We start from the raw sequence: 17,223 nt of genomic DNA, 5'->3' as shown, positions 1-17,223 counted from the left end.
GAGGAGGAGTTTGAGATAAGGGTTATTAAAAGAGTCCGGAGATTACGAAGTCCTGAATGCACCCATTACTTTCATTATTATTCGTCTGAAGAAGCGTCCAACATTGCAACGACGAGGAACACGTTTCAGTTGCGGCATTGAAAACACGATACTTCATGAGTATACTAAAGTTTCTACATATTTCTACACTACAGGTCATAAGTCACGAGCTGGGAAAGTTGCAGTTTTTCCACTTTTTTCTACTTCTATTCTACAGGTGCGTCTAAAAAAACCGAATATCGTGGAAAGGTTCGTTTTTTTTCCCCCTGTAATTTACTCAACGGTCCAGTTCTATTTTTTCCTTAACCCAGGTAAGACGCTTCTGATGTCGTCTCTGGTTCAGGAGTGGCTTGCCACTAGGAATGCGACACTGCGACATTTCTGTACTATATAATTCTTAATTCTAATGCTTTGAGATACTGGATTTTGAATTTCCATGAGCTGTACGGTGTAATCATCAAGATTTTTCTGTTATGAACGTTCGGTTCATAACAGTTCCGATATTCCTCATAAATCATACACTGCGTTTTCAAACCAGTTCTGGAGCCTGACAGGGTCATGGGAGAACGTTTATTTCTTTTGATTCATTTCAAATGATTCTTTTTTTGTTTTTTTTCCCTGAATGTGGCGGGCAACAAACTCAGAATCGAAGCCAATCCGACGGTCAAAGTATTAATTCTGGAAACAGGTGCGCTTGGCATGATTGTCCATGTGACACTAAACATATGGTGCCATGTATTCGAATAAGACAAATAGAACACCTTTACATTACATCCATCCATTTTCTGTACCGCGTATAGTACATAGGGTTGCGGTGCGCCTGGTAACTACCCCAGGGGACTCGGGACACACCCCTGGATGGGGTGCCAACCCATCGCAGGGCACAATCACACACATTCACACAATTTGGAAATGACAACCAGCCTATAAAGCAGGTCTTCGGAGTGGGGGAGGAAATGACCAAAGCAAGTCGGGAGGGGGGGAGGCTGGGAGGGCATGTGTAGGTGGGAATCGAACCCTGGAGTCAAACATGCTAACCTCTGAGCCACCACGCCTTTAAGATGTTAAAAGTGCATACAGGAAAGTTTTAGAGGAAAAGCTTGTGTGAGTTGTTTTGTCTCCAGATGTATTCTTGTAAGAGACCTCCGAGACTCATTTTAAAATATTCTTCTGTAGATAAATTGTAAAATTAGAAGCACATTTTCCTTGTTTTTTCACCCCAAAATCACAGCGAATGCAATTTTTTTTTTTTGCACTCGACTGCGTTCTAACCCAAAAATGACTCCCGGTGCTAACAGTACTCTTCTTAATGGGGCATCAATGATCTCTCATGCTGTGCCTCAATCACTGTTTCTGCAAATCTGCTGAAGCACGACTCTAAAAAAGGGTTAGATTAAGCAAAGAGGTCTTCAGTGCCTTTCTCAGTCCACCGAGCAAGCGATTTTATGTCAGCCAGACCACGCTGTTGATTAGTACCTATTATTTGTGTGTCTCAGAGCGCCACTATGGATTAACTCTCTAAATATGATGGCCCTCTGAAATGTTCCCTGCTACGAGAGAGGAGATTAGAGCAGCAGGTACGATTTTCCTAATACGTACACTCATTGCTGGAATTAGACTGTCAGGGTGTGTGAGCAGCATGGCGAAATGTTTACTGAAGCAAGCAACGCTGTCACATTATATTAGAACCTTGACACAGTAGGAACTCAGCTTCTGCCAGGGCGCTAAAAAAAAAAAAAATACAATTTCAATATCATAAATTTCTATATAAAGATTATACTGTTGATTCAGGCCGAGCACTGACCAGCTGTGATTGATCAACTGAAGCCTTATTTGAACGGGATTAGTCTTACCCCCGGGACCCGGAGTAATTCCGTGATTTACAGGTGGAATGTCACCGTTTATCTTCCTTCTCCCTTTCCTGATAAATTTAAATACCAAATAATCTACTGTTTCTTCTGTTAAAGAACTCCGTGGTTGCCTGATAATAAATCCGTATAATAATACAGATCGTTTCGATTCTAAAAACTCATCCGAAGCTGTGAAGCTGTTAAATCCTCGCTATACGCACCTCCCGTGAGCGCATCGCGATAAATGAATTCTGAATTAATGTGCCGGGTTTAAAACCAATAAAACCGCCACATTGTTCTGTCTATAGAATATGCTCATTTTGGTTCGTTATGACGCCTAGCAACCAGAGCTTACTGTTAAGAGACTACACTGCAAGGGCGAAGAATCATTCACAGCCAATATTATTAATAATAAATTATTTCTTGAACACTGGATAGCAATAAGCCACACAAGGCCCGCTTTTGGCTTACTGCTTTATTAAGCACTCCCCGAATCGTAAAAAGATGAATGTTTACAATATGCTTTAAAAAAGCATTAGCAGGGAAATGTAAAATAAACAAATAAAATCCACCAGAACAGAATGCTGAATAAAGAGGCCGGTAAACTGTATAACCTTTCGCTACAAATATACACCGATCAGTCATAACATTAAAACGACTGACAGGTGACGTGAATAACGTTCATTATCTTGTTACAATGGCACCTGTCATGGGGTGGGATATATTAGGCAGCAAGTGAACTGTCAGTTCTTTCAGTTGATCTTAGCGACCGTGATGGCTAGATGACTGGGTCAGAGTATCTCCTAAACGGGAGGTACCTACCAAAATAGTCCAAGGAAGGACAAGCGGTGAACCGGCGAGAGGGTCATGGGCGCCCAATTGGCATGGAAGAGATGGCACCAGGATGTACTATGGGAAGAAGGCAAGTCGGAGGAGGCAGTGTGATGCTCTGGGCAATGTTCTGCTGGGAAACCTTGGGTCCTGGCGTCCATGTGGATGTTACTTTGACACGTACCACCTACCTAAACCTTGTTGCAGACCAAATACACCCCTTCATGGCGGTATTCCTTAATGTCAGTGGCATCTTTCAGCTGCCACACTGCAAACACTGCTCAGGAATAGTCAAAGGGTTCAAGATGTTGACCTGGCCTCCAAATTCCTCAGACCTCAGTCCGACCGAGTATCTGTGAGACGTGCTGGACAAACAAGTCCGATCCATGGAGTCCCCACCTCGCTACTTACAGGACTTAAAGGATCTTCTGCTAATGTCTTCATTCCAGATACAACAACACACCTTCAGAGGTCCTGTAGCGTTCATGCCTCGACGGCTCAGAGCTGTTTTGGCGGCACAAGGAGGACCTACACAATTTTAAGCAGGTGGTTTTAATATTATGGCTGATTGGTGTAAAGCCACTTTGTATTCTCACATCTTGCAGCATATAAGAATAAATGAAGCAGTTGTATACGGCAAACGTCTGCTCTATAATTCCTGCCAAATAAATCCATATATTTGTAAACGATCCAAAAACCTTTTTCTATATTCAACCCACGTCCGCGTCTAAAACAACTTACCTTGAACGAAAAAATACAAATGTGGAAACGCACTCGTTTCCACTCCCATGTTCATTACAAATGTTTTTACAGAAACTAATCCTGTCCAAATAAGGCTTAAAGCTGCTTACACATGAGGCATTTTTTCCTCAACCACCAGTGCATATTATCCTATGATAAACAACAGCTTTAAAAACTACAACAACAACAAAGAATCATTTCGTTAACCTGTTCACAACTGACATCTAGAGCAGTGTTAGTCTTATTATTATTATTATTAAAGTGTTAGTCTTATTATTGAGCGACTATAAGGAGATTCATGGCATGTCAAATCGTAGATATTTCGATGGACAACACGGAGATCCGATCTAATCTTTGTTGTTAGAACAGCTGGGTAGATAATACTATCTAATTTGCCTGTAAACTCAAAGGGCAAAAGAGTTCATATTCGGTATTTCGGTATAGTAAGTTGTTATTTTTTCATCTCAGCACAAAGAAAGTAAACAAAAGCGCCTAGTGTGTAAGCAGTCGGAATTAGCTTAAAAATCTGATTTGAGATGCCAAACCAGTATGTCGGAATCCTCCTGAAAACCCCTCTGAAAAGAAAAGATGGATTTCATCAGCAGAATTCATAACTGAGCCTGTTCCTACCTAATACACATTTTAGCACCCTGTGTCAAAGCTCCAAGGATGTTTTTCTTGGATTTGCTTAGAAGTATGATGACGGGTTCCATCACATTTGTTCCTGGGTGTGTGTGTGTGTGTGTGTGTGTGTGTGTGTGTGTGTACAACCAGGATTGCTACAACACAGGGAGGTCTGGAGTAGTAAACAGCATTTTTTTTTAACCACCTGCTCCTGTCAGTACCGCCGCAGTTTAAAGAGGATATCTCCGCTACAAAGACCTGGCACCATTAATCAAAGGTGGAGAGTGTAGAAACAGGATTTCTGGGATTACTTTGGCTTTTTTTTTGAACCGTTCGTGCCCAAACAGGTACGTTGTCAAACTACATGAAGCTGAGAGGTACTACGTCAAGATCATGAAACGTGTTTAGAGGATAGAATCTAGGTTATGCTTTGGGTTCAAATAATGCTAATCAAATAATGCTAATGTTCTGTTTCATTTTGATGCGCTCTCTTGTAAAGAAGACGTGACCATGGTTTGAAGGAGAAGCTTCAAACCGAGACCTAGCACTCATCTGCTGTCATGTACTGCGGCTCACGTACGGCTAATTCGTAACTTTCTTATCTATGAATAATTCAGTCCGTAAGATATCCGCGATATCTCTGGTTAAGATGCTCCTCCTCCGCAGTCGTCCGTGTGAAAGTACGTAAAGTAAAAAGCTTTCGTTAATTTCGTTTTTAGCTAGCTCCCTGGACTACTGTCAGGTTTGTACAGATTGGGCGCAAATGTGGCGTATCTCGAAGTTGCTGTGTCACGCAGTTCAACATGACGTTGCTCCGAATTCCTGTTTCAAAACGAAATATGTCCCAATACAGAATCATATCACAGCTAAGAAACCCATTCCTGGGGACTTCTGATTACCGGTGTGTGCAATTTTACAGCCAAGAAAAGAAAAAGAACATTGGCGTAAGGTTGATAAAGAGAGCACAAGGTCAAAAAACAATGCTGTGGGTGACGTCTTTCCAATTATGCTATCGAGACACGAATGTTTCTCGATTGTCCAACAGAGATTGTACACCAGCAACTGTGATTAAGCTTTTTCGCTGTCTGAGAAACAGAGGCTCATGGGAAGGCCCGATTTGAGGTCGGCTACTTTCTCGTGACACCCGATGAAGCCGCTCCTCCTTCAAACGCTGCTGCTACAAATGACAGTGGCATAAAAAACCTAATGGTGAGGCTTGTCAAAACATCTCAACCTTTCAGCACCCCGTCACTGGCTTTGCCCCTCTGTATCTTCACCTCTCTCCTTTCTCTAGCAGGCTGTCAAGCAAGGAAGCTCTGCTTCCACTCACTTCCTTGTGCCATGCTCAAAACAACGTGTACGTGCCGAAGGCCTCGCCGGGGTCCGTCGTTCTCCTGTCAATCTGTCAATCGTCGGATGCCTGAGCGCCAGGTGGTACATGTAGCTCAGTGTCAGAATGTGCTGGACCCCTGCCAAGGGCATCAACGACACACACAACCTGTCAGCGCATGCCAGCAAGACTATAAGACAGAAACTTTACGAGGTCTGAACACTCAGAGCAAGGCCTCTGTGTATATGGTGCTATAAAATATTCATGGATAGTTTGACAATGATACCACACTTGAATTTAACAGGTCTCAAATAAAAGACATTATCGTATGGACCAAGAACTTCTCCAATGGCAGGTGCAGACTTAATACGGCTGTAATGACAGCAGGATGGATGCTACTGCTATCATACAAATGCACCAATCATTTAAGTACACAGATCAACCGTAATATTAAAAGCACCTGCCTAATATTGTGTAGGTCACCCTTGTGCCACCAAAACAGCGCTGATTCGTCAAGGCATGGACTCCACAAGACGTCTGAAGCCATGCTGTCGTATCTGGCACCAAAACGTTAGCAGCGGATCCTTTACGTCCTGTAAGAAGCGAGCTGGGGCCGCCATGGATCGGACTTGTTTGTCCAGCACGTCTCACAGGCGCTCGATCAGATTGAGATCTGGGGAATTTGGAGGCCAAGTCAACACTCTAAACTCTGTGTCATGTTCCTCAAACCATTCCTGAACAGTGTTTGCAGTGTGGCAGGGTGCATTATCCTGCTGAAAGAGGCCACTGATTTTAGGGAATACCGTTGCCCTGAAGTGGTGTACTTGGTCTGCAACAGTGTTTAGGTAGGTGTTACGTGTCAAAGTAACACCCACATGAAATCCAGGACCCGAGGTTTCCCAGCAGAACATTGTCCAGAACATCACACTTCCTCCACCGACTTGCCTTCTTCCCATAGTGCATCCTGGTGCCATCTCTTCCCCAGGTTAGTGACGCACACGCATCCACATGATGTAAAAGAAAACGTGATTCATCAGACCAGACCTTCTTCCGTTGCTCCATGGTCCAGTTCTGATGCTCACGTGCCCACTGTAAGTGTTTTCGGAGGTGGACAGGGGTCAGCCTGGGCACTCTGACCGGTCTCCGGTTACGCAGACCCATACGCAGCAAGCAGTGATGCGCTGTGTGTTCTCACACCTGTCGGGGAACACCCCACGAGACCTGCTGTTCTGGACATGCTCTGACCCAGTCGTCCACCCATCAGAATTCGGCCCTTGTCAAAGTCGCTCACGTCCTTATACTTTTACCATTTGTCCCTGCGTCCAGCAAATCAACTTTGAGAACTGACGGTTCACTTGCTGCGTAATACATCCCCCCCATGACAGATGGCACTGTGACGAGATAATCAATGTCATTCGCTTCGCGTCATTCGGTTTTAATGTCATGGCTGATCGGTCTATATGCCTTCTGCTAAACTTTCCTCTTACATTCACAGTCTAAAGAGGAACAGTGTGGGAAGTTGGACCTGACCTGATGCCCCAGCAGAGCAAAGAACCCACTGCATTTTTTTTTTCTGCAAATAGTTGAGTGCACAGACTGAAACGTTAAAGCTAAGGGGTTTTCAGGCTCAGAACAAACAGCCCGAGGCAACTGAGCGTGATGGATAGGTGGATAGAAACAAGGCCTTTTAGTGGCTTATGTTTACATTCGGATTTTTGTCAATCCAAATAAATATTCATTTATACGCCTGCATGGGTGAGTCTACTCAGCATGGGTTCAGCATGATTTTAATCACACTACTTCAGGTTTATATTCTTCTTTATACCTCAGCACTCTTTTTGTTGTATTAGCTTTAAGAGAGATTGGTGGAGGCTGGTGAGGGAACAACTGTTTTACAGCTGTTATACTGTAAATATAAAACGGTGATAGTCGATCAATTCCTGTAGTACAATAGGAATAAAACACTTCGGGATACTTCGAGGTGATACCTGGAACTCCATCACTGGTCTATATTTGCTCCATTTATCTAACTGATTATGTGATGATCATTTCTGAGTGATCAATTCCTAAGTCTTTGGCAAAGTCTGTATTTTTATCCTTCTTTCCGTCCAAAAGAGACGGTCATGACTCGTTCAAGTCGATTTAACGCGACAGCTGAGTCATTTCGTCAGACAGCGAGTAGCTCAGATGATGAGTTAAGCTTCAACGACGATTGCGTGGTCAGCGATGTCCAGGATTATGTGCAGTAATAGAAAAAATATGATCTCTATGGAAGTAAAAGACTCAAAAAAAAAAAAAAGCGAAACGAGGGGGCAGTTCATGCTTGCCGATGCTCGAAGGTCAGGGAATAACACAGTGTTTGAAATCTTTGAGCTGATAAAGGAGAGAAAGGTCCACCAGGCATTTGTGGAATTTTTTTTTTATTCATAATGAGTCCATACTTTTTCTGGTAATCCAGAACCAGAAAAAATGAAAAACTGAGACGATCGGAGCACAATTCACCAAACATAACGGCTCCGGGGAAACTGGAAACGACCACATCGTGGCACAGCTGACCAAAACTGACCGTCACACATCATTTGTCTGGATTGTTGCCATGGTGATGGTGTAAAAATAGAGCGATTGACTAGAAACTGGGATTATTTACTGAGGAGTGTTTATTGTCATGTATCAGGTCCATCGACAGATCCCAGATAATCCTACTACGCTTAATTAGATCATGGGTCCTAATTAAATCATTTAAAACTGAATATCATTAACTTTAGCCTTTGGCATTTTCTTGGATTGTAATTATCCAAACATCATTTTATTCACTATATATAGTCGTGCTCATAAATTTACACACCCCTGCAGAACAGGATGATCAGTAAATAATCTTATGTAGCTTCTGAAGGGCAGTAGTAAATGAAAAAAAATAAACTGAAGATCTTTAAACAGAATAACAATGTACACCGATCATCGTCCTGTTCAAAAGTTTACACCCCCCCGGCTCTTAATGTATCGTGTTGCCTTCTGGAGCATCAGTGAATGTTTGCACCTTTTGTATGAGTAAAAGTCGTGTATGGATCTCAAAATCATATAGCTGCTGCTGGAAAGGGGTCAAATATGCAGAAGGTGCTGGAAAAGCAAAGAATGTGCAGGACCTGGAGGATTTTTCTGATGAACAGTGGGCAGTTTAACCGCTCAGGACAAACAACTATCACAAAACATAAAAACAGTCGTGGATCATCCACATAACGACACACGGTATTAAGAATCAAGCATGTGTATACTTTTGAACTGGTTCATTTGTGTAAGTTCAGTGAGCATTGTGTCTTGTGGACTATACGTGTGTAAACATCTGTTTAATAGCTTATTCAGGGCAATACTAAATAAAAAAACAGATTGCAATTTGAATGATTCCTCTTATTTTTTTCTCAGTTATGCAAGATTCTGCAAGAGGTATGTAAATTTATGAGCACTACTGTGCAATAATAATAATACCATGGCCAGCGTTATGAATCTGTTAAGAAAGTTAAGCCGTAGCGTTCTAGAGAACTTTGTGTGACACTTCACGGCACGTAGTTTCCCTGTCCCTAACAAGCTGCGTATGCATATGTACTTCGCTCGAGTTTCTCCGACGGAGACGGCGGCGTAGGAGTTGGTCATTCGAGAAGCCGATGCCAAGAGTGCCAAGGTCATTTTCCATTCCCTCAGCCTCGGTGAGCCTCAACGTACATTTGCTCCTCATGAATATTGATCCGCTTATGCATTATGCAAACAGGTTGGATTCAGTGAGAGACCGCACAGCTGCAACACTTCGACAGGAGCCATAAGCTCCGGCTCTGTTTCTGTTTTACGTTCGATGTTTCTCTCCGGCTTCATATGGCGTGAATCGTTAAACTAAGATTAATTCCTATTTGCTACAGTGCGATATACGACAATGATGTGATTATAGTCCGCATGTAGCTTGGAATGGCTGATGATGAAAGAAATGGCGCTGATCTTGGCAGTATCTTGTTGGAGAGAATACAATAAGTAATGAATAAAACACTGAGGCATGCTGTTAAAGGAAAATAAGGAGGTCTGAGGCAGACCGGAATGACTGCTGATTATGTTTCCCTATAAAACAAAGTGTTTGATTCTTCTTTTACCATAGTTATTACAAATTCTGATTTATTAATGAATGATATCATACTTTTTATCCATTTATAGTTACATTTCATGTTGCTGGACATCCTTGAAATGTTCATATTAGCTCTTAGTAAATAACGGCTATATTCAGTCGTTCCATCACGTTATGTAGTTTGCTACAGATAAACCATAAAACACAACATCCTCCATGCTTATGCTTTCAGAAAATGGAAAGTTACAGCATCACCACTGACTGTGGAGACTCCTTCCAAAAACCCAGAATCTAAAATGTTTCCTTGCAGTAAACTTCACCGTAATCAATGATGATATGTTTTTCTTTGATAAATTACGACACATTTTAAAATTGATTTATTAGTAGGTTTAGATTGTGATCTTTTCTCTATCTACTGTTGACCTTCGCATTATAAAAACGTTGACATAAATCTTTAATGCACCCTTAGACTTGGAATGATTCAGAATCCCCTGTATTTTCTTGATAAGCCAAAAGAGAAATGAAGGTTAACAGATCAAAACACCGAAATGAATCCATGTTTTTAAAAACAAAAAAATCTGTTCAGAGTATATGGAGCGTATGCCATACACGTCCCTATGAACGGGTTGTTACTATGGAGACAATAAAATATTCAGTCCCTCCAGGATTTTGCGATCGCAGAAATGAATGCAAAAATCAAGGAACAGCTGCAGTATTCGCAGGAGCTTGCATTTTTTTCAAAACGACCACAGATTTTCCACAGCTTTGGGCCAAGACGTGTCATGTGACATCATCACAATGCGACAGGTGACGTCATCACGACGTGCATTCAGCCACCGCCCCCTTCGATTCACGTGCGTCGAACAGGAGTACAGCTAAAAGGTCTCATTTACCAACAAGCATCACTGCGAAAGAGAATTTCATGCGAAATTCGCCAATTCAAGTAGTTTTCCGCAAAAAAGAGCACAAAAACTCTGCATCGCAAATTTTTGAACAAAGCCGCAGCGAAATCAAGCAAAAAAACTAAACTCTCCGAAATCCTGTACGGACTGTGTATTAGAACATGCGCATTAAAATAACCCCCCCCCCCCCCCCCCCAGTGTCACTAACGACTCGTTCAATGATCCGTTCTAAAGGATTCATTCTAAACTCCTCCTTTCAGGGAGCATACTCTGCTCTGATTGGTCAGATGCCCCAGTCTGTTGCGATTGGTCTACTGTTGTCAGCGTGTGTCAAAAAAGAAATGCCCACTGCCATAACAAGTTTCAGCTCTGTCTGTTCGTGAGCAGCCGATGACGACCAGAGGCGGGGCTTTTCGTTACAAACCTACGTAGGTTCATACAGGAAGTAGGTCTGGAATTACTAACGACTCGTTTCAGCTGTTCAGAATCTGTTCCTTCTTTTGGGAGTCAATAACTCCGTTTGTCGTGCGCTTTGATCTTTTAAACTTTGCAGACGTTTTTACATTCACATACAGCTCCATAACACACTACAACAAAGGTAATATTTGAAAAACCATAATAGGTGCACTTTAACTATCAGCAATGACCAGCCGTTAACTGAAACACCGTCTCTTCACGACTGCAGCAACAAATTCATCTCGTTAAGATGAGCCGAATGAATACTGACTAAACAAATAAAACAGCTACTTGTAGCATGGCGTCCCGTCAGATCACCTGGGCCGACAACAATGAATCAGCGTCAGATCGCTTCTACAATCCTCATCCCTGACCTCTTGACATCCATCTTTATGTCTCTTTCATGATGAACTACTTGACCGTTGACCTCCATGATTCATCGCACACTGAGCCTTTTCAATTCCCCTCGCTTTCTATACAAATGTGTTATCAGTGACACCCAGGTCACGTCGCACTGGCTGATTCGACTGGAACGCTTTCCAGCTTGCTCAGCACACATTTATGCAGCCACTACAGAGGAACATGGCTTTAAATATGCTACTTCCTTGAAAGGCCGAGGACCAGGCATGCACAGATTTCTCGAACAGATGCCGTATGTTGTGGTGTCGAGCAGCGCACACTGCAAAGCTCTTCATTTCAATAGAGGCTTTTGTGAAGGCTGGAAGTGTTCGGGATCCAGGGCTGAGTTATTCCCGCTGCTGCTGGAGCTCAGATTGAGCCGTAAATAAGCGCCAGGAGCGCACAAACAGCTGACGATTCCTACGTGGCATCCCTGTTAGGCTAAAAACTGCAAGAGCTAAAAGAGGATGGAGCTTATTATATTGTTGTGAAGGGCAGTGGAAAGGCTAGCATACTAGCAAACATGGCTACTGGTTTAATTTACACAATATAACAGTTAGCATAATGTTATCTAGCTTAGAAACACAGCTACTGGTTTTAATGACACAATATAAAATTAGCATAATATTATTTAACTTACAAACATGGCTCCTGCTTTTACTTAACATAATTGTTATTAGCTAGCTTCAAAACATGGCTACTGGTTTATATAATATATATACAATATAATAGATATCATAACCCTAGCTAGCTTACTAGCAAAGATGGCTACTTATTTCATGCTAGCTTACAAACTTGGCTAAAGGTCTTAATGACACAAGTTATTATGTAGCATAATGTTAGGTAGCTTACAACCAAACATGGCTACTGGTTATAATGACCCAAAATAAACCTTGGCTTGGCTACAGGTCCAAAGACATGATAAAATAGTTAGCCTAATGTTAGCGAGAGTAAAACCTCAGCTATTGTTTTAATTCAAAAATATAATAGCTGATTTCATGTTAGCTAGCTTAGAAAATTGGCTACTGATCTTAATTACACAACACAAGAGTTAGCATAATGCTAGATAGCTTACTAGCCAGCACAGCTACTGGCTTCAAATGTGCAATACAAGAGACTGCCTAATGTTATATAGCTTACAAAATTGGCTACTGCTTTTTAAACAATCACACAATTTATCAGTTAGCATTCAGTTACGCTAGATTTTAAAACTTGGCTTCTAAGTTTGCTTGCAAGAAAACATGGCTGCTGGTTTCCATTGCACAATCTAATAGTTATTACTGGGGTCATTCCTATGTTCCCAGTATTCATATGGAGTCTAACCTAACAATATCACTGCATGGATATTTGGAAATTTCAGCAGTGAGTTCATGTCAAAAGGTGTTCAAAATTAACTTAATTAAAATAAATGCAGAAAACATACATTAGTATACTGTGGAGGCAAAAACAAACTGCATTAAATTAGATACATAAGTCATGACGTCATGAGAGTTAGAGTCAGAAACATACTAGGCTGGTTTTCACCTAAAGAAGCTATGACCTTTTTATGATTCATTGACTTCAACCATTTTTTAGTTCCCTCAAGTCTGGACTTCTTATGTTAAGCGCCGTACGTCAGTGCTGGGGAACAGAAAACTCCTTCGACGAGTTCACACAATAACTTACGCGAATACAGAGCTGGAAACAGCTGGGTTTTCCATATTCCCATTGTGTGCCATATAAATCTGGGGAACATAGGACCCTGGGAACATAGATAAGCTCCCGTTATGAAATAGCTTAAACTTTACATTATAGCTAGTTTAAAAACCTGGCTAATTGTTTTAATTAAAAAATATATATAATACCTAACCTAATGTTAGTTAGCTTACTAGCAAAGATGGATACTGGTTGCGATTACAGAATATAATAATTAGTCTAAAGTTAAAGCTAGCTTAGAAACAAGGTTACTGGTTTCAGTTACACCGTACAGTACGTCCATCTCTACAGGAATTTGTACTTTGTGTCTTTTATTAATTTCACAAAGGCAGAAAATATGAGATCCTGGTGAGGGAACAACTTTTCATAGCTATTATAACATAAGTGATAACAGGAAGTAGCTTTTCTCGCTGACTTTCCACACCATTAAATGGAAATAAAGAAAAAATTGTAAGCATCTGCAATTTCTGTGGTAAACTGCAGTGCTGGTAACGCTTTTTATCTGCCGTATTTGTATCTATACCGTGTCCTTGTATTAATAAAATCCTATTATTATTATTATATTTTATTGTTCTAGTGTGGAGGGCGCACGGTGGCTTAGTGGTTAAAGCCACCGTGCACAATAAGCACGTTCGCCTCACACCTCCGGGGTTCGAGTCCCGCTGGGGCCGTGTGTGCGGAGTTTGCATGTTCTCCCCGTGCTGCAGGGGTTTCCTCAGGGTACTCCGGTTTCGTCCCCCCAGTCCAAAGACATGCATGGTAGGCTGATTGGCGTGTCTAAAGTGTCCGTAGTGTATGAATGGGGGTGTGTGAGTGTGTATGTGATTGTGCCCTGCGATTTACTGGCACCCTGTCCAGCGTGTATGCTCCCTGGGATAGGCTCCAGGTTCCCTGTGACCCTGAAAAGGAGTAAGCGATGGATGGATGGATGGATGTTCTTTTGTGGCGCAACCACAAATCACCCCCCCCCACACACACACACACATAGTTGTGCAAAATTGAGTTGCATGGAACATCCAGTTTGCTTGTCTTCCATCATAACGTAAATGCGAGATTACTCAATACAGGCCTGTTCGAGTTCTTAGTACATTAAGAAGGAGCAGTGCTCACCTTGAATCGGGAACATCAGTTTTATTACCGATGACAACCATGTCACTTGACATGACAACCTTATCGTCACTTATCCTTAACGTCACTTATCCTTTTAGAATACGAATACGCTTTCGGCCAGTGTGGAGCGATGATGAAGCAGTGGGCGATGCGGAGGCCTGAGGAGACGTACAGGCTGTAACGTGTGTGTGTGTGTGTGTGCTGTGACTCACCGATCTCACAGCTCTCGCCTGTGTATCCCTGTGGGCAGAAACACTGGAAGCCCTCGTCATGGGGGAGACACGTCCCACCATGCAAGCAACTGCATCTGTCCAGAGCTGTAGAGACAAAACCCACACACACACACACACACACACACTGGTCATTAAGAGCACCGTCTCCCAGACATGACCCGGTGCTACTGAACCAGCTCACAGCAATAAAGAAGAAATGGGTCGCTGTTAAAACAAATGATGCTTTCACATCGCTAATGTTTCACTTCAGCTCATGGAACATCTTAATAATATTGAGCTTCACTTTGTGTGGATATATGTATAAGATATCAGACACCGAAAATGTTGAAAACGTTACACCTTCTTATATAGTCATACACGTACGTCTAAAAGCCAAGCCTTATTTATTTATTTATTTACTTACTTTTAAACACATATACTGTAACTGTGCTTCCAAATCAACACCTTCAAAAATGCTGGAGCGATTTTTTTTCTTCCCTGTTCCGTCACGTTTTCCACACACTGAAGGTAAGGACGTAGCTTTTAATAAAGAGAGGCAGGCAGACAAATCCAAATCAAGAGACAATAGCGTGGTCGAAAAAAACAGGCAGTGGGTCAGGCGATCTACAAACAGGCATAAACGAGGCGAGGCGAGGCAAGAAACGAGAACGAGTGACAAGAAACTAGATCAAGATCCAAACAAGGTACAAACGCTTGGTACGGTGATAACACTCAATACTACGCAAAGTCATTGTGTTCAAACAGTGTCTTTATACTGTGGCCTATGAGTGTTCTGGGAATTGCGGTCCATGGCGGCCATGTCTGTAGGCCGCAGTGCAGGATGGGAAAGGTAGTCACTGGTTTTCTGTGACGTGACAGTCAGACGGTATTGATTCATTATTTTTTTTATGAATAACCACAGCTCAGACAGTACGTTCTAATACGTTACTGGTTACAACGGCTACGTACACGTCGCACGCTCCACGTGAACAGATTTAAAACGGAAAAAAAACGAAGAAAAAAAAAAACCCATATCATCTTCGCCATGGTGAGGTTTTCCGCGAGGAGCTTTATTCTGCATTTTTGGAAGGAGTCTCCAGGATCAGTGCGTTCGAGCTGTCAGGGATAAACCTGTACAATCTTCACGACAAAGGAATTTGTGCTTTACAACTTTCTCTGTGATTTCTCTGAGAAGCTGCATTCATTATTCTTTTGTCTACATAACTTCAAGAGAAAGTAAAAGGACAGACTGGTGAGGGAATGAGCTACTATAACATAACATAAGCGATAACACGAGCTAACCTGTTTCACGGGCATTTTATAACAGTAAGTGTACCTTTAAATAGATAAAAAGCATGACGTGTTTATTCTTGAACGAATCAAAAATTGTTGGGGTAGAAGAGGAATAAAAGACTTTAAACATTTAACAGTGACTCCGCTTCGTGTCGGGCGACACCACATGATTATTTTCCTAAAACAGCACACCCCCAAGTGTTTCATTCCTTACACATCATTTTTCATTGATAAAAGATATGATTTAGGGGTTGCGTCCGCACACAGTTACGTTGACCTTCATCCTTTTAATCAGCATGTAAAACAGGCCACCATCTCTGTCTAAATGTCACAGATTCTCCTCTCAGATATTCTCATGTTTTCTTTTCACTTCCTCCACGTGCTTCTTTCTTTATATTGACATGTATTTTGCCGTGACTTTCAGTCTCGTCTCCTGTCATTGCTTTGTTTCGTGATTGTGTCCAGGTGTTCTGTGTTTAGTCCTCCATATGTCTGTCTTTATAGTGTCGCCTGCTGTGTTCTCGTCTCTTGGCGAAGTCTTGCCGATGTCGATGTACGTCGATTTCCTCTTGTTTAGAGAGAATAGAAATTTCCCTGGATTGAGGAGCGCCTCAGCACGAAGGCAGAGGTTGTAGGTATGAATTTTTGGCAAAGTCCCACTGCCAAGCTAAAATAAAGAAGTAAATTGCATCTGACACACTGTTTGACTATCCGTCTGTGTGTTGGGAAAGAAGGAATTACGTGACAGTGGTGCTGTGATCCCAGCAGCCAACGCCAAGAAAAACCGAAAGTGCTTTAAAGTCAAAACGAGATGATTTCTAGAGAAAACCAGAGCACTTTCTGTGTCACTGTCACAGTAAGAACATTACTGTTCTGTGCTTCAGCGTCTCTCTCTCTCTCTCTCTCTCTCTCTCTCTCTCTCTCTCTCTCTCTCTCTCTCTCTCTCTCTTTCTTTCACAAACAAACACACATCAGCTCCAGTTCTGGCAGCAGTGCTTACTGGGGCTTGTAATGGCTTTCCAGAGGTTTAGTGCTCTGCACCCTCTAATGTACCTGTGCGTGTTGGATGTGCTCTGCCTTTGACCTGCGTTGTGACAAACCTGTCTAAACAACTTGAAGTGCAACTACGCAGTTACTCACATGAGAGAGAGAGAGAGGAGAGAAGAGGAGAGAGAAAAGAGAGAGAGAAGAGAGAGAAGAGAGAGAAAAGAGAAGAGAGAGGAGAGAGAGAAAAGAGAGAAAAGAGAGAAGAGAGAGGAGAGAGAGAGGAGAGAGAGAAGAGAGAGAAGAGAGAAAAGAGAGAGAAAAGAGAGAAGAGAGAAGAGAGAGAGAAGAGAGAGAAAAGAGAAGAGAGGAAAGAGGAGAGAGAAGAGAGAGAAAAGAGAGAAGAGAGAAGAGAGAGAGAAGAGAGAGAAAAGAGAAGAGAGGAAAGAGGAGAGAGAAGAGAGAGAAAAGAGAGAAGAGAGAAGAGAGAGAGAAGAGAGAGAAAAGAGAAGAGAGGAAAGAGAGAGAAAAGAGAAGAGAGTGAGAGAGAAGAGAGAGAAGAGAGAGAAGAGAGGAAAGAGGAGAGAGAGGAGAGAGAAAAGAGAGGAGAGAGAGAAAAGAGACAGAGAAGAGAGAGAAAAGAGAGGAGAGA

The 17,223-nt window shown here is 42.2% G+C and overlaps 1 protein-coding gene across 1 annotated transcript in view; it reads right to left on the bottom strand.

Annotated features, from left to right (window-relative positions):
- ncana (neurocan a) overlaps nt 1–17,223 on the bottom strand; it is a 98,103-nt gene that overhangs the window by 16,286 nt on the left and 64,594 nt on the right. Inside the window, exon 9 of the mRNA XM_017495026.3 lies at nt 14,295–14,399. Coding sequence (XP_017350515.3) covers nt 14,295–14,399 — 105 coding nt within the window. The remainder of the gene's footprint in view (nt 1–14,294; nt 14,400–17,223) is intronic.

This window comes from Ictalurus punctatus, chromosome 20 (assembly GCF_001660625.3).
Source record: "Ictalurus punctatus breed USDA103 chromosome 20, Coco_2.0, whole genome shotgun sequence".
Classification (NCBI taxonomy): Eukaryota; Metazoa; Chordata; class Actinopteri; order Siluriformes; family Ictaluridae; genus Ictalurus; species Ictalurus punctatus.
Note: the sequence above shows the minus strand (reverse complement) of the source record. Positions and strands in the feature narration are given on the sequence as shown.